Source organism: Bos mutus, chromosome 26, assembly GCF_027580195.1.
Source record: "Bos mutus isolate GX-2022 chromosome 26, NWIPB_WYAK_1.1, whole genome shotgun sequence".
Classification (NCBI taxonomy): Eukaryota; Metazoa; Chordata; class Mammalia; order Artiodactyla; family Bovidae; genus Bos; species Bos mutus.
The window spans coordinates 1,217,188-1,242,494 of NC_091642.1; the positions used below are offsets into that span (position 1 = coordinate 1,217,188).

The window sequence follows — 25,307 nt, forward strand, 5'->3', positions numbered from 1 at the left end:
TGGGAGGGGCCGTGGGCGGGGATGGTGGGGGAGTGGGAGGGGCCATAGGCGGGGCCGGTGAGGGAGTGGGAGAGACTGTAGGAGGGTCCGGTGAAGGAGTAGGAGGGGCTGTAGGCGGGGACGCTGGGGGAGTGGAAGGGGCTGTAGGAGGGGACGGTGGGGGAGTGGGAGGGGCTGTAGGCGGGGACTGTGAGGGAGTGGGAGGGGCCGCAGGAGGGGACGGTGGGGGAGTGGGAGGGGCTGTAGGTGGGGATGGTGGGGGAGTGGGAGGGGCTGTGGGCGGGGACTGTGAGGGAGTGGGAGGGGCTGTAGGCGGGGACGCTGAGGGAGTGGGAGGGGCTGTAGGAGGGGACGCTGGGGGTGGGAGGGGCTATAGGCGGGGACGCTGAGAGAGTGGGAGGGGCTGTAGGAGCGGCTGGTGAGGGCAGTGGGAGGGATGTAGGTGGGGATAGTGGGGGGAGTGGGAGGGGCTGTATGAGGGGACGGTGGGGGAGTGGGAGGGGCCGTAGGAGGGGACGCTGGGGGAGTGGGAGGGGCTGTAGGTGGGGATGGTGGGGGGAGTGGGAGGGGCTGTATGAGGGGACGGTGGGGGAGTGGGAGGGGCCGTAGGAGGGGACGCTGGGGGAGTGGGAGGGGCTGTAGGTGGGGATGGTGGGGGGAGTGGGAGGGGCTGTATGAGGGGACGCTGGGGGAGTGGGAGGAGCTGTGGGCGGGGACTGTGAGGGAGTGGGAGGGGCCGTAGGAGGGGACGGTGGGGGAGTGGGAGGGGCTGTAGGAGGGGACGCTGGGGGAGTGGGAGGGGCTGTAGGTGGGGATGGTGGGGGAGTGGGAGGGGCTGTGGGCGGGGACTGTGAGGGAGTGGGAGGGGCCGTAGGAGGGGACGGTGGGGGAGTGGGAGGGGCTGTAGGCGGGGACGCTGAGGGAAGTTGAGGGGCTGTAGGAGCGGCTGGTGAGGGCAGTGGGAGGGATGTAGGTGAGATGCTGAGGGCACTTACTAACACGCTCTTCACGTAGCCAGCGGTCTCCAGGGTCTGGAAGAGAGGAGGGACCTTGGAGACTTAGGGTCACAGACCTTGCCCGCGCAAGCCCCAGGGTCCCGCCGGCCCCCAGTCTCTCCCCTTCCCTGTGAAGATTCCCGTGGCTCTCCTCAGACCCTTCCCTGAGAGGGCGGGCTTCCCTGGGCTTGGTCCTTCCTCCCTAGGCTGACGCCGCAGGGGGAGAGCCTTCAGAGGCAGGGGTGGGAGTGCATTTGTAGCCAGGGTGCTTTCGTTTTCCTCTTCCCCTCGTGTATTCCTATTATTGAGGGGATGGACGGTCACTGGCCACTGAAGGGACGAGAGCACTGACCTCAGGCCCTGCCGGAAGGCTGGGTGGCCAGAGCCCATCCTGACCACTGGGCGGGAAGTGGCAGAGAGCTCCGCTGCTGTCCTCTCTTCAGCCCCCACCCCACCACCCCCGCCACCAGCAAGGGCACAGAACGACCCAAGCAGCTGGTTCTGAACTGATCTGACCTTGGAGTCCGTCTGGGTCCCACAGACTAGGAGGTGCCCTAATGAGGGTAACTGGATGGGGGTCTGAGGAAGGACTATTGGAAAAGCTGTGCTGGGGGTGGGGGTTGCAGGGAGAGGGGGACGTAGATGGAGGTTGGGTCCCCAGAAAGACATGCCCACACCCCATCCCCAGACCTGGGGCTGTGGCCTTGTTTGGAAATGGGGTCTGTGCAATCTGGCTAGGTTATGGATCTTGAGAGGAGACCATCCTGGGTGGGGATGGGCGGTGCCCAGAGAAGGGGAGGGGGCTGGGAAGATGGCTGAGATCAAAGGAACGTGGTTGGCGCCCATCGGAAGCTTCCTGTCCTCCCCAGCACCCCTGGCGGGAGCCCGGCCCTATCCCACCCTGACTCTGGATCCTGCCTCCAACGCTGTGAGAGGCCTGGGGTGGACACAGGCAGTGTTGCTGCTCTGAGAGCCCCAATCCTGAAGGTGAGGAAGGGGAGGGATTTGGAGGGGCAGGAGCCAACCGCTGGGGAGAGACTTGGCCCATGTTGTGGGTGCCGGGTGCACTGTGGGCATCAGAGAGGGGTGGGTCTGAGAGCGGGGCCAGCGGGTGGGTGGCGCCCAGCGGTCACCTTGGAGAGCTCGTCTATGAGGTGCTGCTGCTCGACGATCTGCAACTTCAGGAAGTCCACGTCCCGCTCGTCCTGACTCTGATCCAGGTCGTTCAGGGAGCTGGGTCTCCGTATGATCCCTGCTCTCTGCCTCTGAAAACCAGACAGACCACACAACATGTGGAGTGAGGTGCCCAACCACTGAAGGGCAGCTGGGGTCTCCTCACCCTGCCTGCCTGTACCTCAGAAGCCCTGTCACTGGTCACCCCACTGGTCACGGGCCTCCCTGCCGGCGAGCTCCCAGCCCCACAGACGCCCGTGAGACCAAAGCCTTGATCTTGCTATCAGACCTCGCGTAGAAGAGGCTAGTTACACAAAAGTGGGCTCCTTACCATCTCTATGTTCTCCTGGGTGACAAATTTTAACTTGTTTTCCATCCGACGTAAACTGTGGGACAGATCTTCGTTCTTCCGAGTAAGGCGTTTGTTTTTGTCCAGCAATGGCTTGTACTGACTTTCAGCTTCCCTTACACGCTTTAACTGAAAGACAAGATTAATTATATATTACGATGTTTAAAAGCATCACAGAGAACCAGCAGCCTCCAAACAGAGGTGTTAAAGCAAGCAGAACAAGCCTTGTGTTCCATGGAGCTCAGCGGTCTGGCACTGCACTCTGTTCTGCTCGAAAGAGCTACAGGGAAAGAGCCCAGTCCGTGAGCCTTCCGCCACCTGGGAGAGCTCATGTCCCAGCAGCCAGGTCACTGGCGAACCTCTGTGGCCATAAGGACTGACGCCACTAGCAGGCGAGGTCGTCACACGTCTCAGACGACACCCAGAACAGAGACACGTGCCCCAGTGACCCAGGGCCGGAATCAGCCAACCAGCGCCTCAGCCTGTATCTGGTCCCCTACCTGATGTTGTTAATAAAGTTTTATTGGAAATGCCCTGTCACCATCACTCTTCTTTTCCATGGCAATCTTTGGAAGTGGATGCCCCAGCTCCCCCTCCACGGCAGGCATAGGCAACAGAATTTAGAGGCCCGAGGCCACCCACCAGCTCGTTCCGTTCCTCCGACAGCAGGGCATTGCGGTCCTCGAGTTTCCGGATGATCGCGCTCAGCTCCGCAATCTTAAGTTGGAAACGCCGAGCATCCTTTTCATCCAACTGCTGTTCCTAAAACAAAAATCAACTGCAAATAACTGTTCGTAGACACAGATACAAAAACCATGGCAAGTCCCAACACACCACGGAAACCAAGGCACTTCTGTGTCACGATGGCCCATGATTCTAATGGCTGGGGGCACTGCGGGCTGCACGCTGGGGACAGAGTGCAGGAGCAGAACTGTTCAGAGTGCAGACGGGGCGAGGGCGTGCGCACACAGGTGCCGCAGGTGGGCAAGACGCTGAGAAAACCCAAGAAGCCAGCACCATGCTTCACGAGGCCGCTGCCGGCTGCAGCTTTCAAGGTCGGGGAGGGCTGCCCTGCACTGTAGCGGGGGCCTCACTTTCCTTGAATTATAATGTGAACCCAGGAAATGATGTTCAGCTTAAGACTTTCGAAAGTGGGATTCCCAGGAAGAGTGGTCCCTCAAATTGAGTTTCTAAAAAATCACTTCGGGAGCCACTGGAACTTACTAAAAAAAAATCAATGAAACATTTTGATCTGGTTTCAGAATCTCTGGAGTTAATGGGATCTGTCGGGTGCCAGAGCTGGTTTTAACCCAGTTAAGCCATTTATATAACAAGATTGTAAAATGTCATGCTCCATTCTTGAACAATCACTGCCCTAGGGCTGGCTCGGCTCAAACGCAGCTCTGTCCTCAAAGCAAACAGACGCGAGTCCGGGAAGGACCGGGGGACAGTCCCTCATTCAGCAGGTGCAGGAGAGGCGGGGGGCCGACCCGGAAGGACTGTGTGGAGGGTCCGTGGAATGTAGACCCTTTCCAGACTCCTGGGACCCCACAGAGGGCTCTGAATAAGGAGCGGTGAGAGGAGATGGGTGGGGTCACAGCCCCGCATGGTCACGCAGCCCGAGGCGCGGACAGTGGCGTGGTCACAAGGAAGGCAGGTGCCGGGCAGCTGGTCACGAGCACAGAAACCACGGCAGGATGGTCAGGGCCAGCGGAGGGCAGAGCCTGCGTGCGGTGATGGAGCTCCCAGGCCACCTCCCCCAGCAGCAAAGGAGGGCCCCTTAGCAACCTGGGGCTGGTGGTGGAGGCAGGCACAGCTGGAACCCTGAAGCTCGAGGCCCATGGGAGGGGCCAGGGGAGCGCAAGGCCAGTGCTACGCTGCAGCAGCAAGGAGGGAAGAGAGAGAAGTCTCTGGGCCCTTTCAGCCTCGGAGAAGCCGAGGGTCCCTCTGGCCTGTGGGCTGCAGACATGGGCAGAGTCCCCAAGGCTTGGGCTCGGGACTCCCCAGGGAGCTGCCCACGGGACCACGAGCCGCGTGCGGGGCAGTCTGGGCTCTGGGTCGGCCGGGCGAGCATGGGAGGTGCTTACAGGGCTTCCCGAGTGGTCTGAGGCGTCTCCTGCACCGCTTGCGTGAGGAAGCTCCCGCCTGGGGCTGCCCGGGTGCCGGTCGGTCTCTTTGACCTGGGACAGCTGCTCGTCTAGAGCCTCTTTTTGGAGCTGGAGTCTCTGGGCATGCCCGGCTTGAACCCCTAACTCTCTCTCCAGCACGAAGACTGCTCTGTCTTTAAATTTTATCTCCTCCATCTACAAGGAGAACAGAACACAATCACACACGCAGGCAGGTAAGATGCAGTTACTGTAGAGACAGGCAGAATGACTTGAGCACAAGCATCAGGAGGGACCCCTACTGAGCAGCCCTGCCAGCCTCTCAGGCTCTGAGACCTGAAGCAAAGCCTGGACTGAGAGCCGCACGCCCCCGCCCAGGCCGCTCACGACTCCACGGCTCTGACCAGGCGGGGCCGGCTGAGGCCGCCTGCTTGGACACCGCACAGCCTGCCCAGTCTCCCGGGCTCTTGGCAGGACTCCCCTCTCCCAGCTGGCCTGCAGGGGCTCATCAGCCAGCGGGGCCCACAGAGGCTACCTCTACCTCCCGCCTTCTGCTGAGCGTTGGGCAGAGCAGAGCCGCCTCGGGTTCCCCATACCCCGTCAACAGGATGAGCGAAGTTCGTGTTAAAACAGGCAACTGTGGACGTGGAGGAAAAGGAGCTGTGGGCCCCAAAGCCCTCGTGGCCTCTGCCTCTCCACTCTGCAGACATCCGGCCCGGGAAGGCTGGATGGTGCCTGGGGCCAATACACACGGCCTCCTGCACTGGCCTCTCCTGGCTCCGAGGTGTGGACGGAAGGCAGGGTTCTGCCCGACTGCAGGCAGAGCTACATTTTACATTCAGCTTCCTCTAAGCTAAGCCTCAGGTTGGGGGGTGGTCCGTGAACCAGCAGGATCCAGACTGGCAGGGGACCGGAATGGTAGTGGGGGACAGCACAGCCCTGTCCACTCTCCCTAACGTGCTCAAGCTCCTGACAGTGTCTGGCCCTTCCAGACACAGCTGCCGCTGCCTCCAGGCCCCTCCCAGAGGCCACAGGGGTGTCCCTGAGCAAAGGTCAGGCTGGTACCCTGGAGGAGGAGCAGGCAGAACGGCCCCCACGCCACCTGTTCTTCAGAGAAACAGGCCCTGGTGCTGGGGATGTCCAAACAGCACCAGATTCACAAGAGGACTCGATTTAAGACACATTCCACACAGCAGAGCAGGGCAGGCTGTGCTGCTACTTTGCTTGCTGTGCTGGGTTTGAATAAATTAATAAATCAGCCATCTGCTGAAGTCAGCTTGGAACAAAGAGTTGCCATATCTAATTAGCCCAGATCACAGAATTCACGGGCAAGCGATGCGCCGAGCAGAGGAAAAGAAGCCCTCAGCCGCTAAACCCCCATTGCCCGGAGCACAGGGCAAAGTGGAGCGAGGAAGCCCGGTCAGTTAGCAGAAACCAACAGGCTGGTGAAAACACAGCCCCGTTAATACGCGGCTGGTCTCACATTTAGCCCCTTGCACAGACACCTTGGAAACATCTCTGTTCCTTCATCAGGAAGCATGAAAGCAAGGGTCTCCACACACAGTCCCTCTCAAATCAGTGAGTTCAGCAGACGGTTTAGACCGGAAAGCTGACTTCCAGGAGAAGTCATCACACACGCCACGTAGCATGGTCAAGTCAGACGTGGAGCTCTGTGATCCGCTCACAGTGGGATGTGCGCCCGCTTCCCCCGAGGGCGGGGCTGGATCTCTGAGGATGAAAACGCCTCTGAGATCAGTGTCCGCAGGGGCCTCGTGCTCAGCACCTCTTAGCGCCTGAATGCCGAGGGTCTCAAGCTGGGGCACGCTCCCGCATCTCCTGGTCCTGCTGTTTGGACTCAGAGGACTGTCTGTGGAGGAGGCGCGGGTGGGTGCATGGTGGGGTCGGCCAGCTGAGGGGGACGCCCTTTGCCACGTGAGACCCCCACCTCACTCTGGGGACTGCTTCCAGCTTGGGGCGCAAATTCAAACTCAGGTAACGGGACAGCCAGGGAAGGCTCAGTGGGCAGCCCCGCCTCTGAGGGCTGCAACCCTGCATGCATGGCCCCCTTCCTGCAGGTCTACCTGCTGCGCCCAGTCGGGGCCGTGGGGTCCTGGAGGGCCGGGCTGCAGAGAGCGGGGGTCACGCCCCATCCCTGCCTGTGTCGCCAGCCACACCCACGTCCACACCCAGTGGACCCCGCCCTCCCCGGAGCCCAGGACGAGGGCTTTCAAAGCTGATATGGAGTCTATCGGCATGAGTCAGTTGGCCCCAGCCACCTGCCCTCACCGGGGCCGCAGCAGTGGCTTCCAGTTGGCCTCCCGTGTCCACTCGTGCCCCCACCCCCAGCCCCACAACACAGCCAGGGAATCAGATCTCACCACTCCCATGCATCCCCGGGTACCAAAAGCAAGATTCAGAGTCCTTGCTGGAGGCCACCCGCTTCCACAGGGGCTGCTCGCCTCCCCCAGCCCCACTCCCTGTTGCATGGGTATGAAAACCCGGGGGTCCCTGGGACAATGGGTCCCGAGAGAAGGGGCGCAGGAGGACGCCGAGGCAGGAGCACTGCTCCTGCCTGGGGGAGAGGGCGCCCTTCTCAGACCATCACCCCACCCCCAGCACGGAGCAGGCTCAGAGCGCGTGCACAGAAGCAGAGCCGCAGGGGAGCCTGGGACCCACACTTACCAGCACCAGGTGGCACGAGGCGCACTGACATGGTCTAACCACCGCCCCCCGAGCTGAGGCCCCCTCCAGCTCCTATGCCCCATGACGCCCATTGGGGGTCACCATCAAGCCCAGCGCGGCAGCCGCCCCCGGGGACCCTCCCTCCCCGCTCTGGACAGGTGAGCTCACGCCTGCCCCGGGAGGCCCACTCCCCAGAGAGTGAACAAACAGTGGAGTGTGAGGCAGCGCCTGGTTTTGCCCGTCCTTCTTGGGTTTATAGGATTGTTAGTAGCCGTCTGAGTTGGTAATTTAGTGAGTGCCCGACAGACATCCCCTCCTGATTCCAGAATGGCACAGCTCGAAGGTGCCCAAAGCTGCTCCTGGGCTGAGAGTCCATCCCCTCCCCACCTGCAGCAGGCAGCCCAGTCCTCAGAGCAGGTCAGCAGCCCGGTGTGGGCAGGACGCAGGGCACGTGCCTGAGCTCGGCGAGGAAGTCAGAGTGGACGGCTGCTTGGCTTCCACTCTGATAGGAGCCACCCCCCACCCCAGACCGAGCTCTCCAGGGACACCATGCAGCTGTCCAGGGCCGCCTGAGGGTACAGACCCCCTTCTGTAAAGTCCAGGGAGCCGGGTAGCAGAGCCGTGGGGGCCACGAGAACAGCAGACGTGGCCTCACTTGGGCTGTCACCTCCTAAGGTCCCCCAGATGCTCTGATGTGAGCCCTCAGGGAGAAGCCCCAGGGAGTCCCTTCCTCAGGAGGGGCCAGCTTGCAGCCCAGCTGGCCTCCTGGGTTCTGTCTGGATGTACCGGCCGGCTTCCTGTTCCCACCCTCCACTCAGCTTCTGTCTGAGACCTCTGTGCCCTCACCTCTGGCCAGCACCCAGCGTCCTGGGGTCAAAACAGGGACCTAATTGTCCACAGCTGGCCTGGCTCCGCCCAATCATCCTGCCCCTGCCCACGCCTGGCCCTGCGGGGGCTCAGCCTCAACCTCACCAGGGCCAGCCCACTGTCTGCTGGCTCTGTGACGTGGCCACAGATGACCACAGCCTCCCCTTTGGACCCTGTGAGCTGCACCTCGGAAGACCCCAAACAGGCCAGAGCCCCAGGGTGAGGGCCAGAGCGGCTCGGACGAGCAGGTGGGACCCAGCCCGAAACGCCAGCCACAGAGGACACGCTGCTGCCCGAGATCCTCTTGCTTTTGGCCACTTGGGGGTTGTCATGTTCTTTGCAAAGTGGCTGCTGTGTGTTGAGGTCCACTCTCTCTGGACCCCTCCCTGCCGGGCCAGCTGCCTGCACAGCTGTCCAGGCGGGCTCCCTGCTCCCACATGCAGGAATTCAGCCCCAGGTTGGCCAAACGCAAACACACCAGCATCATGCTGGGCAGAGCCCCTGTGCTCAGGGTGCTGACCGCACATGGACACGGAGGCCCGGATCTCCCTTCACGCTCCTCAGCTTCCCATTCAGGCGGCCCCGGCCACCATGCTCAGTCCTTGGGCTGGGCCCCAGCAGGGCTCCTGGGCTCCCCCTTACTCGGCTGCAGCCCTGTGTGCGCACTGGCTGCTGCACAGCTGCTCCTGGCTGCAAGTGCCCTCGCACGCCGGGTTCTGAGTCCAGCACTCGGCAGTGCCAGGGACGGGGAGGAGGGCACTGCGTTGCTGTGCCAGGGACGGGGAGGAGGGCACTGCGTGTCCCACAGGCCACTGCTCCACGGAGCACGAGTTGACCCCTGACCTCCCAGAGCCACAGACCCTCCTCCCAGGCCCAGGGAAATCGTCACCACCCCCCGGGAGGGCCCGTGCCATAGCCCGGGAAATAGCAATGCTTGGCTTGATGGCTGTAAGGAACTGTGATGATCAAACATCGTCCAAGGTGGGTCACAGCCAGGTCTCTCCACGGGGGAGCCCTGAGACCCCCGTCAGCATGGTCACCCCCAGCAAGGAGTCAGTGGACCTCGCCGTGTGGCCGTGGTCCTCAGCTCTGGGCCCACGCCCCTCCTCTGGCGCTAAGCCCCCTGACCCCCACTGGCCCCTGCCCCTGGACAGCCCCCAGCCCGCTCCCCCTCCAGGCCACGCCTGACCCCGGCCGGCCTCTGGACCACGTTCTCCACCTGCCACTTTTGCCCCCACTCCCCCCTTTCCAACCTCCCTTCTGAAAATCCCCCAGCACCCCCACTCCAGCCGAGACCGCCCCATCCCCCCAGAGTCACCCCAGATGTGTTCGCACGGTGGGGCCGGGTGTCGACCTGAATTCACTGCCAGGTCCAGGGCCAGGACGCTCCCACCAGCAGGAGCCTGAACGCGAAGGCTGAGCAGGTGCTGGGTCTCCATCGGCTGAGAGGAGGGGCTCACGGGAGGCGGGAACTGGCGCTCGCTGTGGCCCCTGTTCTCCGAGCTCCTCCTGTGTGCTGGGCCTGCGGCTGAGACTTCACGTGTGTTTTTCATTATTTGCTGACATGGCACAGAAACAGAGCATTGATTTATACTGATATATAAGGAAGCTGTTAACAGAGTAGACCCTAAGAGTTCTCATCGTAAGGAAAATTCTTGTAAAATTTTGTTTGTTTTTCTTTTTGTTGTCTCTTCACGGGCCGATGGATGAAACTGCTTGTTCTTCTGTCGCTGTCACTTCCAACTCTTCATGACCCCGTGAACCGCAGCACACGAGGCCTCCCTGTCCTCCACCATCTCCCGGAGCTTCTCAAACCCATGTCCACTGAGTCGGTGATGCCATCCAACCATCTCATCCTCTATCGTCCCCTTCTCCTCCTGCCTTCAATCTTTCCCAGCATCAGCATCTTTTCCAATGAGTCAGTTCTTCACACCAGGTGGCCAAAGTACTGGAGCTTCAGCTTCAGCATCAGTCCTTCCAATGAACACCCAGGATTGATCTCCTTTAGAATGGACTGGTTGGATCTCCTTGCAGTCCAAGGGACTCTCAAGAGTCTTCTCCAACACCACAGTTCAAAAACATCAGTTATTCAGCACTCAGCTTTCCTTATGGTCCAACTCTCACATCCATACATGACTACTGGAAAAACCATAGCTTTGACTAGACAGACTTTTTGTTGGCAAAGTGATGTCTCTGCTTTTTAATATGCTTTCTAGGTTGGTCATAGCTCTTCTTCTAAGGAGCAAGCGCCTTTTAATTTCATGGCTGCAGTCACCATCCACAGTGATTTTGGAGCCCAAGAAAATAAAACCAGTTACTTCACTTTTCCCCCATCTATTCATCATGAAGTGATGGGACCAGAGGACATAATTTTAGTTTTTTGAATGTTGAGCTTTAAGCCAGCTTTTTCACTCTCCTCTCTCACTTTCATCAAGAGGCTCTTTAGTTCTTCTTCACTTTCTGCCATAAGGGTGGTGTCATCTGCATATCTGAGGTTGTTGATGTTTCTCCCGGCAATCTTGATTCCAGCTGTGATTCAGCCAGCCCAGCATTTCGAATGATGTACTCTGCATGTGAGTTAAATAAACAGGGTAACAATATATAGCTTTGTCATATTCTTTTCCCAATTTTGAACCAGTCTGTTTTTCCTTATCTGGTTCTAACTGTTGCTTCTTGACCCATATACAGGTTTCTTAGGAGGCAGGTAAGGTGGTCTGGTATTCCCATCTCTTGAAGAATTTTCCACAGTTCTTTGTGATCCACACAGTCAAAGCCTTTAGCATAGTGAATGAAGCAGAAGCAGATGCTTTTCTGGAATCCCCTTGCTTTCTTTTTGATTCATTGAAGGTTGGCAATTTGATCTCTGCTTCCTCTGCTTTTTTTAAACCCAGCTGGTCCATCTGGAAGTTCTCGGTCACGTACTGCTGAAGCCTAGCTTGGAGGATTTTGAGCATAACCTTGCTAGCATGTGAAATGAGCACAGTTGTGCGGCAGTTTGAACGTTCTTTGGCATCACCCTCCTTTGAGATTGGAAAGATTGACCTTTTCCAGTCCTGTGGAAACAGCTGAATTTTCCAAATTTGCTGACATTGCACAAAAACACAGCACTGATTTATATTGATATATATGAAAGCTGTTAGCAGAGTAGATCTTAAGAGTTCTTATCACAAGGAAAAAATTTTTTAATTTTCTTTTGGCTTTTCGTCTTGTTGCCTGTACGTGAGCTGGTGGATACTAACTAAACTCATGGAGGTGGTCACTTCTCGCACGGGTTAGTCAGACCACATGCTGTACACTTTACACCTATACAGCGATGTATCCCAGAAAAGCTGGAAAAATTACCGCGTGTATTCTGTGACATGACTGGGCTTTGGGAACAGTGGCTGAGGTGGACGGAGGTGGGGCTGGGGACGCGCTGGGTCCTGATACCCGTCTGGGCAGCGTCTCATGGACCGGCCTCCAACAGCGACGCCTGGTGGAAGGGGCGGGAAGTGCAGTGGGTGGAATGCGAGCTACACCCCGTTCCCTGCCCACTGGACTAAGGGGAAGTGGAGCTGTGGGCCTCGGGCAGGGGTGGGCGTCTCAGAAAAGAACCACTAGTCTTCTTGCTGTCAGGAATGTATGTCATCAGTGATACGCATACAGTGTGTGTGTGTGTGCGCGCTTAGTCACTCAGTTGTATCCAATTCTTTTGTGACCCCATGGACTGCCGCCTGCCAGGCTCCTCTGTCCATGGGATTTTCCAGGCAGGAATACTGGAGTGGCTTGCCATTTCCTTCTCCAGGGGCTCTTCCCGACCCAGGGATTGAACCTGGGTCTCCTGTACTGGCATGTGGATTCTTTACCATCTGAGCCACCAGGGAAGCTCACGTGTGTGTGTGTGTGTGTGTGTGTGTGTGTCTGTGAAATATATACATATATACGTATACACGCATATACATGAAACTAAAGGAGATTCCCCACAAGGATTATGGATCCTAAAGGGAACAACTGCAAAAGACTCTAAAATAAGCAAAACGCAAAATTAATTCCTTTTCTAGGAGCGCTGGAGCCTTGGAAAGCTGTCTGATCCCACAGAAGTGCTTGCCTTTGTCTGTGATTAGGCCATCCTATGACTCTGAGGAAACAGGTGTTTACCTGGAGAAAACTATTAGCAACGCAAACACTTCCTCCAGGTCAGTTCAGATCAGTCACTCAGTCGTGCCCAACTCTTTGTTACCCCATGGACTGCAGCACGCCAGGCCTCCCTGTCCATCTCCAACTCACGGAGTTTACTCAAACTCAAGTCCATTGAGTCGGTGATGCCAACCAACCATGTCATCCTCTGTCGTCCCCTTCTCCTCCTGCCCTCAATCTTTCCCAGCATCAGGGTCTTTTCCAATGAGTCACTTCTTCGCATCAGGTGGCCAAAGTGCTGGAGTTTCAGCTTCAGCATCAGTCCTTCCAATGAACACCCAGGACTGATCTCCTTTAGGATGGACTGGTTGGATCTCCTTGCAGTCCAAGGGACTCTCAAGAGTCTTCTCCAACACCACAGTTCAAAAGCATCAATTCTTCGGTGCTCAGCTTTCCTTATAGTCCAACTCTCACATCCATACATGACCACAGGAAAAACCATAGCCTTGACTAGACGGACCTTTGTTGGTAAAGTAATGTGTCTGCTTTTGAATATGCTAAGTTGGTCATAACTTTCCTTCCAAGGAGTAAGCATCTTTTAATTTCATGGATGCAATTACCATCTGCAGTGATTTTGGAGCCCAAAAAATAAAGTCTGACACTGTTTCCACTGTTTGCCCATCTATTTGCCATGAAGTGATGGGACCAGATGCCATGATCTTCGTTTTAGCCAACTTTTTCACTCTTCTCTTTCACTTTCATCAAGAGGCTCTTTAGTTCCTCTTCACTTTCTGCCATAAGGGTGGTGTCATCTGCATATCTGAGGTTATTGATATTTCTCCCGGCAATCTTGATTCCAGCTTGTGCTTCTTCCAGCCCAGCATTTCTCATGACGTACTCTGCATATAAGTTAAATAAGCAGGGTGACAATATACAGCCTTGACGTACTCCTTTTCCTATTTGGAACCAGTCTGTTGTTCGATGTCCAGTTCTAAATGTTGCTTCCTGACCTGCATACAGATTTCTCAAGAGGCAGGTCAGGTGGTCTGGTATTCCCATCTCTTTCAGAATTTTCCACAGTTTAGTGTGATCCACACAGTCAAAGGCTTTGGCATAGTCAATAAAGCAGAAATAGATGTTTTTCTGGAACTCTCATGTTTGTGGCCTTGCAAAGGATCTTTGCCAGGTAGGGAACAGAAACCAATTCAGACCAAATCCTTGTTCGAATTAGTTGTAGCATTTACTTGTTTCTCTTTAGTCACTGATTTAAATAAAATTTTTGACATGTATTCAGTGCATATTTTTACAACCATCATGATTATACCCTCTGTTACAACTTGTCCTCTAACAGTTAGCTATGATCCCAATAAAAATTTCAATGTTTTTTTAGGAAAAATGATTCTGAGGTTTCCATGGAAGCCTGAAGGACTGAATCTTCAAGAAGAACACAGTGGGAGGACTTGCTACTCAGAAATTCAGCTGATGATAAGATTGAAATGTTTCCTATAAAATAGGCTTGAAATGGGACAGATGATGAAAAAACACCCTCTCATTTAAGAATAGTTAATGCACGGCAGAGGACTGGGGGGCAAACTGTCTTTTTAAGAGCGGTTATGTGACACTCCTGGCGTCCAGCGGTTAAAACTACAGCTCCCACTGTAGGAGGCATGGCTTTGGTCCTAGACTGGGGGTCAGTGGGTGGGAACTAAGATTCTCCACACCATGCTCCATGGCCAAAAAATTTAAAAAGAGTTGCTAGAACAACTGTATGTCCATATGGAAAAAAATATAAGTGGGCCTCTGCCTTACATATCTCACACACACACACTCATACACACACACTCACAGACTCACACACACATGATGCAGCAGGGCTGACTTGTACATGAAGATGAAACTATACACTTTCAAAAACATAAATCTTCATGCTTCAGAATAAAAGAATTTCTTAAACAAGACACAATGAGCACCAACCCTAAAGGAAAAGCCTAATAAATCAGACTGCTCTAGAATCTAAACCTTCAGCTCACAAGGCACCATCGCTGAGGACACAGAAAGCCCGCGGAGGAGGGGAGACACTTGGCTGCATTTTAGTGTAAACGTTAGAGGCAGCTCGTCCCTGCCTGCAGAGCAGCCTTCCGGGGCTCTCACAGGCCCTGCGTGACTCTTCATGCTGATTTGGGGAGAAGTGCCCCTGCAGCGACCCTGGTTCTCCCGTCCACGGCCAGGGAGCTCCTCTGCACGTGGCTCATCTCAGTCCCTCTCAGCCGTGTTGTGTGTCCGTATTTTCAGTGTACAAGCCTTGCACGCCTTTTGTTAAACTTGTTCCCAAATCTTTTATTGTGTTTTTTACGCCATTATGAGTGGAATTTTTAAAAGTTTCATTTTGGACTGTTGCTTGCATATAAAATACGCCTGTGTTTTGCATATTGTTTCTGTATTTTGAAACCTTGCTGAATTCATTCAACAGTTCATTTGGGGGAATTCCTCAGAGTGTTCTACCTACAAAGTCATGTCACCCATGGAAGACAGTTTTATTTCTTCCTTTCCAATCTCATGTTTTTAAATTTATTTCTTTGGCCTTAGTGCCCTGACGTGAATTCCTCAGTGGAAAAAGGCAAAAGAAAAAAAAAAAAGATGAAAGGAAAAATGTCCCCAAGAAAATGGCAGCATCTGTTCCAGTTCACCTTAAGGTAAAGCCCTTGTCACTCGAGGACACCGTCCAACATGAGAGACAGCAGCTGCGATGAAACGAGGCAAAAGAGGCTCTGAAGCAGACAGACAATGAAGGGGCAGACAAAGCTGTAGGATAAATGTGAGTGCTGCATTTCTTACATAAGAAACGTAAGTATTACACTATTCTCAGGGAAATAAGATGATGTTACATCTATGAGTAAAGGGGAATGACCAAACTTTCAGAGAACAAATTAGGATTAAATTATGAAGGCAGAAACAAAAATATTAAGCAGAAAAGTTAGATCAGAAAGTGAAGGGCATTTCTTAGAAAGTAGAACCAAAAGCCAAGGCTGGAGAGAAAAAGAAGAGAATCAGCGTATCAAGTCCAAGTCCCAGCGTCTGGCTAATGCGGGTTCTGGAAGGAAGAGAGGGAGAAGGCGAGGAAGCAGACAGAAGAACAAAGCTTTCCCGAGCCGAGAGACATGAGTTTCCAGTTAGAAAGTGTTCCTGACTGCCTGGTAAGCTGGGTGAACCGATACTTACACTAAAGTCACATCAACCTAAATCAGTGACGCTCCGGGCACAGGGACAGTGTTCCATAACTTCTGGGGAAGGATGAGGAAGGACCAGGAATCAGAATACCGTATAGTTTCTTAAGACCAACACTCAGAGTCAGAAGACAACGCAGAAATCCCTTCAAATTCTAATAAAAGTTTTCCAACCTCTAATACCACATCGAGTTACAACATCCACTGTGAGTGTGGTTAGACTAAAAACTCCACGCACACAAAGTCTCACAAAATACATTTCCCTCCTTCTGTCTCCAGAAAGCGATCAGAGAATGTACTTTCCCCCAGTTGAGAAACATTCATCCTAGAAAGAGGAAGGTAAGGGAGGGGTCTAACACAGGAGGGAGGGATGGTTTCCCAGGTTGGTGACAAAGAGAATTCAGGATTCGGGCTGCTTCAGGAAACCGGTCTGTCCAGGGAAGATGTGAAGAGCAAGCGCTCCAGGAAGGATGTCTCGGAACACAGACATGGGCAGGATTCCTAATGCTTTACTGTATTGACCGGGGATTCCTTCCTCCAGAAATTCAGGGGTGTCGCAAAGAGTTGGACTCAACTAAAGCAACTTAACACCCGTTCACTTGAAAATTAAGCAAATGGAAAAAATTAATTTGGTGGAAAATAAAAGTGTGTACAAGAGAGGTTGTGGGCCACAGTGGGTCTTTGGTGAACGTTCACAGAGCAACCGTAACACGAACAGTAAACACTCATTTCAGCCCCGACGGAGCAGCCAGCCTGTCCCGACAGCCTTCTCCCTGGCTCGCGCCCCACCTCCCGGGCACAGGAACCAGAGCAGGAAGGGCCCGGGGAGTGGGCGTCTGGGCACCTGCTCCCTCGGCTCCTCGACTGGGCCGAGTGCCCCCAGAGCCACCCTCTTGTCCGAGGCCCTTGCCCACAGGGGCAGCACCTGCCCTGGCCCCTTCCCTGGAGCCACAGCCAGGCCCCACCGGGGTCCCTGGGGCTCTGCAAAGCTGCCCTCCCTGTCTGGGGTGTGCTGTGTGTCCTGTTGAGAATGGGACTCGGGGGGCGAGAGGCTAATCGGGAAACAGAGGAAGAGCTAAACCTGAGAATCAAGAAGGGGAGGTGCAGGCACATACTGAGGGTTTGGAATAAAACTCGGAAGAATGAGCTAGAACTGCAAGTGGGTCCCTCTGGGGAGCCCAGGTCAAGGTTGAGGACTATGGTCGGTTCTGTCATGACCCTGTGCTTAAGGAAATCGGGCCACGAGCCTCCATGATGAACACCGAGGCCAATCGAGGTGATGGACAGAGTGTGGATTTGGGCAGTGGGTGCTGACCCGGTACCAACACACAGCCCAGAGATGAATGCAGAGTTGAAAGGGAGAGTGTGGAACAGGGACATTCCGGAAAGGGGGAGGGGGCCACCCGGGGAGGGGTGTCTGGGCCCCGCACGCACAGCGTGACAGACCTGTGCTTGTTCACAGCCCCCAGTTCTGTGCCCTGCGTCCAGAGAGACTGCAACGCTTCTGGGAAACCAACACGGTGGTCTTTGGAACCCAGAAGCCCAGGAGGCTGGGAGAGGTGGCCTGGGTGCACGGGTGTGCTGGAGGAAAGCTGGCTGCACCCCCAAGGGGTCCCCAGTGTAGCCAGCTGCAAAGCCAGCTGTGCCCTGATGAAGCGCCTGCAGGACCCACAGGCTCATTTCCCCCCAGTCGCCAAGGAGGTCCAGGCTCCAAGGAATGAGGAGAATCGAGTGGAACCCCCCACAACCTTTGAGCATTCTTCACAGCCTCTCCTCACAGGGGCTCGGGAGCATCGAGCAGCTACTCATGGGAGCCAGGGGATGCACAGAGTTCCTGACCTGCGAAGAGCCACTCCTTCCCAGATTTCACAGCTCAGGAACGCTGGGATGGCCCTGGGCGGGACCCTTGCCTGTAGGCCTCTGATCTCCCCTCTCTGGGTCCAGCGAGCTCACTAACTGCAGACCCTCCTGGTTATGGAGCCGGAGCTTATGTCATCCAACTGGCCCCTGCACGCCTTGAGCTTAACATGGGGCTGCAAGACGGGGGATCTTTCATAAACCCACTTTTGGGGGACGGGGGAGGCCCCCTTGTGGGCGTCTGGTTCTGACCAAGCTGGAAATGGGAAGGAAAGCTGGGTGGGGTGGAGCGGGGAGGACTGCGGCCTCCTGGGCCCTGGGCCACTGACTGACTGGTGAGTTCTGAACCGCGTCCTGCTGTTTTCAGCAGCCTGGCCTCTCTGGAGTCCTCAAACCAAGAGCAGAGGTGCGAGGCGCCCTGTGCCCCTGTGCGGGCGGAACCGCCTGAGAGCAAAGACAAAGCACTGCCCCGCCTGTCCGGCGCCAAGCCGCCCTCCCCCCCAGCCCCGCCCCGCCCCCGAGCCCCGCCCACCCCGCCCCGCCCCCGAGCCCCCGCCCTTCTGAGCCCCGCCCCCTGAGCCCCCCTTACCCTCCCCTCCCCTGCCCTCCGAGCCTTGCCCCGCCCCGCCCCTTCCCAGCCCCGCCCCCGCCCCCGCCCCTCCCTGAGCCCCGCCCCCTGAGCCCCCCTTACCAGCCCCGCCCCGCTGCGCGCCCCTGCCCCCGCCGCGCGCACGTACCAGCCGGCGGATCTCGCGCTCGCACTCCTTTTTGATGCGGGAGATCTCCTCCTGGTGCAGGTGGTACACGCTCCTGATCTCCGCGGCCTTGATCTTGTCGGCGCGGATGACCAGGGTCAGCGCCTCCTCCACCTGCCTCTTGGCGCCCTTCAGCTCCGAGATCTCCTGCTGCATCTTCACCTTCTCCACCTCGAAGCCCTTCTTGGCCTCCTCCTTGGCCTCGGACAGCAGCACGGTGCGCGCCCTGTCCGGGCCGCCGTCGCGCACGGCGTGCAGCAGCGCCTGCAGCCGCTGGTTCTCGCTGTCCTTGGTCCTGATGACGCGCAGCAGCTCGGCCTCGTGCTGCCGCAGCAGCGCCTCCCGCAGCGCCTGCAGCTCCTTCATCTTCTCCTCGTGCAGCTTGGTCCTGAGCTCGGTGAGCAGAACGGCGCTCTTGTGCTGTTCGTGCTCCCGCGCCTGCCTGAGCTCCTGGTTCTTCTCCCTCTCCACCCGGCCGACCTGCGGCACAGCGAGACACGGTCGGCCCGGAGCCAGACTGCCGCGACACCCGAGCGCAGCGTTCGGAAAGGCTGTGTGTTCTTGCAGAGTTGGGAGCTACCGTCTATTAGGGAAGGTCTCGTTAAAACACAGGTTGAAAACAGTCAAGCCTCGTGGGTGGGCAGCGTGATACTATGCACCCAGTAGGCGCCAACCCTGGAAGCAAGAGGGCAGACGCACGGGTGTCCGGAAACCTGCGTGCTCAGGAGGCTGAAACCAGCACCTCTCAAACGAATCCGCCAAGGAGGGGCCAAGGCCGTAGGGGGCAGGGGGTGGGGGCTCCTGCCCCCCGGACGGCTTCAGCCCAAACGAGGGATGTCTCACTTACCTTCTACGACACTCTCAGCAAAGGGAGAAACCAACGCAGGCGGGGTGGGGGCGGGTCGGGGCGGGGGCTGTGTGTGGGGGCGGGGTTGGGGGCCCACCTTGCTCTTTTCCTGCTGCAGCTCGATCTGGATCTCAGTGAGCTTGGCCCGCAGGTCCTCGTTGGCAGCCTGCAGGGCGGCGAGGACCTCCGCCTTGTCCCCCTTGCTCCGGCCGCCTGCGCCCTTCTTGGACATGATGAGGGTGGCCCGAGGGGCAGCCGCGTGTCTGGGCCGATCGCCTGCCTGTAGCTTCTCTACATCTTCTCACTCACCTGAGGGAAAGCGCGCTGTGAGCAGACCGCACGGAGCCTGGGGGGACCCACGAACAGGGTGCGAGGGGATACATCTGCTGGCCTGAGTCTTCGGCCGGACTGCCCACCGTGTCACAGACCGCAGGGGCCGCCTGCCCTCCACCCACACCCCGGATGGAACCCTCTCCATGGAAGCACATTTCTCGTGCCTCTGGGATAACAGACGATCAGATCAGATCAGATCAGATCAGTCGCTCAGTCGTGTCCGACTCTTTGCAACCCCATGAATCGCAGCACGCCAGGCCTCCCTGTCCATCACCAACTCCCGGAGTTCACTCAGACTCACGTCCATCGAGTCAGTCATACCATCCAGCCATCTCATCCTCTGTCGTCCCCTTCTCCTCCTGCCCCCAATCCCTCCCAGCATCAGAGTCTTTTCCAATGAGTCAACTCTTCGCATGAGGTGGCCAAAGTACTGGAGTTTCACCTTTAGCATCATTCCTTCCAAAGAAATCCCAGGGCTGATCTCCTTCAGAATGGACTGGTTGGATCTCCTTGCAGTCCAAGGGACTCTCAAGAGTCTTCTCCAACACCATAGTTCAAAAGCATCAATTCTTCGGTGCTCAGCCTTCTTCACAGTCCAACTCTCACATCCATACATGACCACAGGAAAAACCATAGCCTTGACTAGACGAACTTTTGTCGGCAAAGTAATGTCTCTGCTTTTGAATATGCTATCTAGGTTGGTCATAACTTTCCTTCCAAGGAGTAAGCGTCTTTTAATTTCATGGCTGCAGTCACCATCTGTAGTGATTTTGGAGCCCAGAAAAATAAAGTCTGACACTGTTTCCACTGTTTCCCCATCTATTTCCCATGAAGTGATGGCACCGGATGCCATGATCTTCGTTTTCTGAATGTTGAGCTTTAAGCCAACTTTTTCACTCTCCTCTTTCACTTTCATCAAGAGGCTTTTGAGTTCCTCTTCACTTTCTGCCATAAGGGTGGTAATATCTGCATATCTGAGGTTATTGATATTTCTCCCGGCAATCTTGATTCCAGCTTGTGCTTCATCCAGCCCAGTGTTTCTCATGATGTACTCTGCATATAAGTTAAATAAACAGGGTGACAATATACAGCCTTGACGAACTCCTTTTCCTATTTGGAACCAGTCTGTTGTGCCATGTCCAGTTCTAACTGTTGCTTCCTGACCTGCATACAAATTTCTCAAGAGGCAGATCTGCGGGGAGCTGCCCGTGAGAATGGGGTCCTTTGTCTGAAGGACACAGCTCTGGGAGCTGCCTCAGTCCTTGAGGGTTTGCTTGCAAACATAGCTCTCTGTCCCGCCACCCCAGAGATTAGGCGCTTATTTACTGCAGGCTCCTGGAATTCTGTGCAAACTTCTCATGCACAGAGAAATGTTATCTGGTGTAAGAAATAATAACAGGGAGCCATTCCCATGCTCTCAAGATTTCTTGTAACTGTTTGTAAGATGTACAGGCCAACTAAGAAAAAATGTCAACTGTTTTGTCTTTCTCACGCTTTTCTGTATGAGATGTTGAATAAAGTTGGTGTCAGACTGCGTCCCTTCGTGGTGACGTGTCTGAACCTCTCGACCCCATCTTTGTAGTCTCTTGCTTTAGTTTCTTTCTTAGCCCCGCCGTGCACGTTCTCGGGACCTGATCAACTTTGCCGGCTGGCTCTGGCACAGATCAGGTGTTCTGGTATTCCCATCTCTTTCAGAATTTTCCACAGTTTATTGTGATCCACACAGTCAAAGGCTTTGGCATAGTCAATAAAGCAGAAATAGATGTTTTTCTGGAATTCTCTTCCTTTTTCCATGATCCAGCAGATGTTGGCAATTTGATCTCTGATTCCTCTGCCTTTTCTAAAACCAGCTTGAACATCAGGAAGTTCACGGTTCACTTATTGTTGAAGCCTGGCTTGGAGAATTTTGAACATTACTTTACTAGCGTGTGAGATGAGTGCAATTGTGCCGTAGTTTGAGCATTCTTTGGCATTGCCTTTTTTTGGGATTGGAATGAAAACTGACCTTTTCCAGTCCTGTGGCCACTGCTGAGTTTTCCAAATTTGCTGGCATATTGAGTGCAGCACTTTCACAGCATCATCTTTCAGGATTTGAAAGAGCTCAACTGGAATTCCATCACCTCCACTAGCTTTGTTCATAGTGATGCTTTCTAAGGCCCATTTGACTTCACATTCCAGGATGTCTGGCTCTAGGTCAGTGATCACATCATCATGATTTTCTGGGTCATGAAGATCTTTTTTGTACAGTTCTTCTGTGTATTCTTGCCATCTCTTCTTAATATCTTCTGCTTCTGTTAGGTCCATACCATTTATCGAGCCCATCTTTGCATGAAATGTTCCTTTGGTATCTCCAATTTTCTTGAAGAGATCCCTAGTCTTTCCCATTCTGTTGCTTTCCTCTATTTCTTTGCATTGATCGCTGAAGAAGGCTTTCTTATCTCTTCTTGCTATTCTTTGGAACTCTGCATTCAGATGTTTATATCTTTCCTTTTCTCCTTTGCTTTTCGCTTCTCTTCTCTTCACAGCTATTTGTAAGGCCTCCCAAGACAGCCATTTTGCTTTTTTGCATTTCTTTTCCATGGGGATGGTCTTGATCCCTGTCTCCTGTACAATGTCACGAACCTCATTCCATAGCTCATCAGGCACTCTATCTATCAGATCTAGGTCCTTAAATCTATTTCTCACTTCCACTGTTTAATCATAAGGGATTTGATTTAGGTCATACCTGAATGGTCTAGTGGTTTTCCCTACTTTCCTCAGTACATGTTTATTCTTTGCCCCTTTGCAATAAGACTCTGGGGACCAAAGTTAGGGCCCAACTTCTCACAGGATGTGTGGCAGATGGATGGCAGGAGCAGGTGTGAAACACGAGCTTCTCTAACATGAACGGAGGGGCGTCTGGGACCCCTGGGGCCCATGAACCAGCTTGGAAGGGGTCGCACCCTCAGCCCAGGAGACCAAGTCTTGGTGGGCGTGCGCACACTCTGGACCACCTGGGCTCCGGGCTCCACCCTGGCTTGTTCACCTGTCACCCCACCTGGACGCCTGAGTCTGCTGGCCCAGGCCCGGGGCAGCCCCCACTCCTCCCGTATCCCAGTGCCCAGCACCCAGTGTGAGACTGGGAGAGTCCACTAGCTTTGCCTGGATTAAAAGGCAGAGGGGTTCGGGGTTCTGCTCCCCTGCTGCCTGGCCCCCTCCCCCTGCCTGTCTCCTCACCGGCACAGAGACACAGAGTGTCCCAAGGTGTCCCCGAGGCCTCCATCCTGTGCTTAGACACCTGCCCGGTACACTGCTCAGGCTCTTCCAGGCCAGGTCTGGGAGCCCTGCAGGACCATGGGTTCCTACTGGCCTCCTGGAGCTCCAGGTGGGGGGCTCGGTGACCCCAGCCCTCAGCCTTCTGTGAGCAGGAGCCTGGCCCCACAGTTGCTGTGCAGCGTCCTCAGCCGCCTGGCCACCCTCCCTAGGACCCCTGTGACCATCTCTGGTCTGTTCTCTGCAGCTGCCTTTAAGCAACATTGACCAGACCCCCTCCCCGGCCCCAGAAACCCCTGCTGCCCTGTGTCCGCCTCAGATCACAGGGAATTCCGAGCTCCTGTGCAACTGGCTGGCTGCCGTCCACCCCAGCTAGCATTTCCTCAATGTTTTCTGAAAACAGGCGTGTTATGTTTTACTTATTTTAAAATGAAACTCCGCAGGCCTTTCCTGGACAGAGAGGCAGCCTCACCGGCCATCTGAGAGGAGAGGAAGGGCAGGGTGAAATGAGCGAGAGGCCCGGGGCGGTGCCCACACTGGCCGGCAGCAGAGGGGCGCTCCCCGCTCCCGCCCCCCAGCCAGCCCGGCCCACCCAGCCGCTGGCTCGTCCACAGTCCGCCAGCATTTCCTCCCACAGGCTCACACGGACAGCATGGCTCGGGCTGCTTGGTACCCCTGCCTGCCGCCTGGACCCCGGGGTACTGAGCAGCCTCTGCCCAGGCCCTGGCCTCCCGGCACCGATAGCTTTCGTTCGATAAAATAACAGGCCTCGAGCCCCTGCCCGGCAGCCCCCTAAAGGCGAGGTCCTGCCTTTCCCAGCGCATTTGGGCACAAACAGCAAGTGTGTTGAAGTCGCTATTTATGGGAAAGAGTGTGGACAGACGAACTCTCCCCAGAGCCCGCTGGGAGCGTGCGGGGTGTCCCAGACGCCCACGCCGGGGCAGGGACTCCAGGGCCCCGCCTGCCCCGAGGCTGTGCCCCCGGGGGCGCTTGATGGGATGATTCCCTGTGAGCAGTGTGGGGGTCGCCCCTCCCCACACCCTACTTGCACTGAGCGCATGCGCACTGAGCCTTTGGCTGGAGCGCCGCCCCGGCTCCTCCCACATCCGAGCGGACAGCGCCCACACCAGTGACTCGGAGGCTGCGTGTGCCTGGGGGCTCCGGGGCCTCTGGCCCACGTCATGTGTTCCTCTGCACCCGCGGCCTGGTGCTCACACACCCACACCAGTGAAGTGCCAGCTGCCACGGTCACCTCGTCTCCCGGATGCCGTCACGCTCCCACGTCCTTCCTGTTACCCGGGACACAGACGGGGTGGGCGGAGGGCAGACAGAGGCCTTGGGAGCGTCAGGTCCAGCGGGCACTGCGGAGCCTCCCCCTTGGGGATGCCAGGAGCTCTGGCTCCCACGCGGCAACCTGGATGGTGCCCAGGGCTATGGCACACTCTCTGAAGAGCCCCAAGCTTGGCCAGTGGGGTTCAGGCCTGAGCAGGACCCCGGGCGGGGGTGGGGCTCTGCTGGACAGAGCCCTCGGGACCACTCCCAGGGTCGCCCGGGCCAGCGCGGGGGCTGGAGCCAGCGGGGTCGGCCCCTCCGCTCTCCCGAGGGTCTCCTTGGCCGAGACCCTCCGGGCCGCCTCTGAAGCCCACGCCGCCCATCCCAGATGGCCCCTCACGGCCCCTCACGGATCCTGCGGGGAGGGCAGGGCACAGAGCCCCAGGGCTGAGTGGTCAGGGTAGGGGCGGGGGCGCAGCAGCAGCTTGTGACCTGTGGTTCACGAGCACAGGGGTTCCCCGCCTCCCCCCTCCACCACCTCCCCACCACCGGGGCCTTGCTCGGACGGCCCTCCCAGCACCCACCCCTTCTCCTGTGCAGCCCTGCACACGCCTCCCTGGCTTGACCCCCTCTGCCTGGCCTCACTAACTCCCATGAGGCCCTGGTGACCTAGGGGCCCAGGGCACTGCAGGCTCTCGGTCTCCAGGGAAGGCCCGGTTCCCTGGGAGCAGGACTGAGTCAGATCGGCCGTGCCAGGTGGACGGAGCCGACCTTCCACTTGGAGCCACCGCCCACGCCGTCTGAACCTCAATGCAGAACACACTCAAGTCAGGCCTCTGGCGGCCTGCTCACGAGGCTCGAGGCTGGGGGTTGAGGTGCTGGTGGGAAGGGGCTGTAAGGCACGACCCGGAGGCAGCCCCCTGATGAGGACGCACCTGAGCACCTCTGCACGCGGTTCGTGGTGAGAGCCTGCCTCGCGGTGCCGGCACCTTGGTCCTGAGGTTGAATCAGACCCTCCGAAGCCGGTGTGACCTCTGCGCCCCCGCAGGAAGCCCAGGGACAGGAGGAGGGCGGGCATCTCTCCGGGTCCTCTCACTCTCCCCATGCCAGACCGGCACCCACATGAGGCCCCAGCCAACCGTGTGTGCCCCGCTTTGGTCGGAAGTCCTTAAATGATCAGGTCGATGGTGCAGTCCGCCCACTCCCATCTCAAGGTCTCCAAGGAGGTAATAACGCAAGCAGAAGAGTGCCCCTCGGGTCTCTGAGTGAGTTGTTTTGTGCTCGGAGGGTTTAGAGTGAGACACAGCTTGCGGCCCAGGGCGTGTTGGCACCACGGTTGGGTCACCTTGGAGGCTGGTCTGGACACCTCGCCCCACCTCGGTCCTGCCGGCCTCCATCCAGTTTTCTCCACGTGGAGCCCGCGGGCTGGTGTGCTGCCCCAAGCATGCAGGTAGAAGGAAACTGCCAACACGCAGGCATC

At 56.6% G+C, this 25,307-nt stretch overlaps 1 protein-coding gene across 14 annotated transcripts in view; it reads right to left on the reverse strand.

Annotated features, from left to right (window-relative positions):
* The window catches only part of JAKMIP3 (Janus kinase and microtubule interacting protein 3), a 90,908-nt gene that overhangs the window by 30,463 nt on the left and 35,138 nt on the right, over positions 1-25,307 (reverse strand). For 6 of the 14 annotated variants that reach the window (XM_070363460.1, XM_070363458.1, XM_070363459.1 and 3 more), the window contains exons 2-8: positions 19,068-19,279; positions 18,106-18,603; positions 4,605-4,820; positions 3,160-3,279; positions 2,500-2,646; positions 2,129-2,260; positions 996-1,031 (exon numbers count right to left, since the gene is read on the reverse strand). In XM_070363460.1, the coding sequence (XP_070219561.1) occupies positions 996-1,031; positions 2,129-2,260; positions 2,500-2,646; positions 3,160-3,279; positions 4,605-4,820; positions 18,106-18,603; positions 19,068-19,202 (1,284 nt within the window). In that variant the 5' untranslated portion in view covers positions 19,203-19,279. The remainder of the gene's footprint in view (positions 1-995; positions 1,032-2,128; positions 2,261-2,499; positions 2,647-3,159; positions 3,280-4,604; positions 4,821-18,105; positions 18,604-19,067; positions 19,280-25,307) is intronic. The other 8 variants (XM_070363470.1, XM_070363469.1, XM_070363467.1 and 5 more) reach the window with 3 other exon arrangements.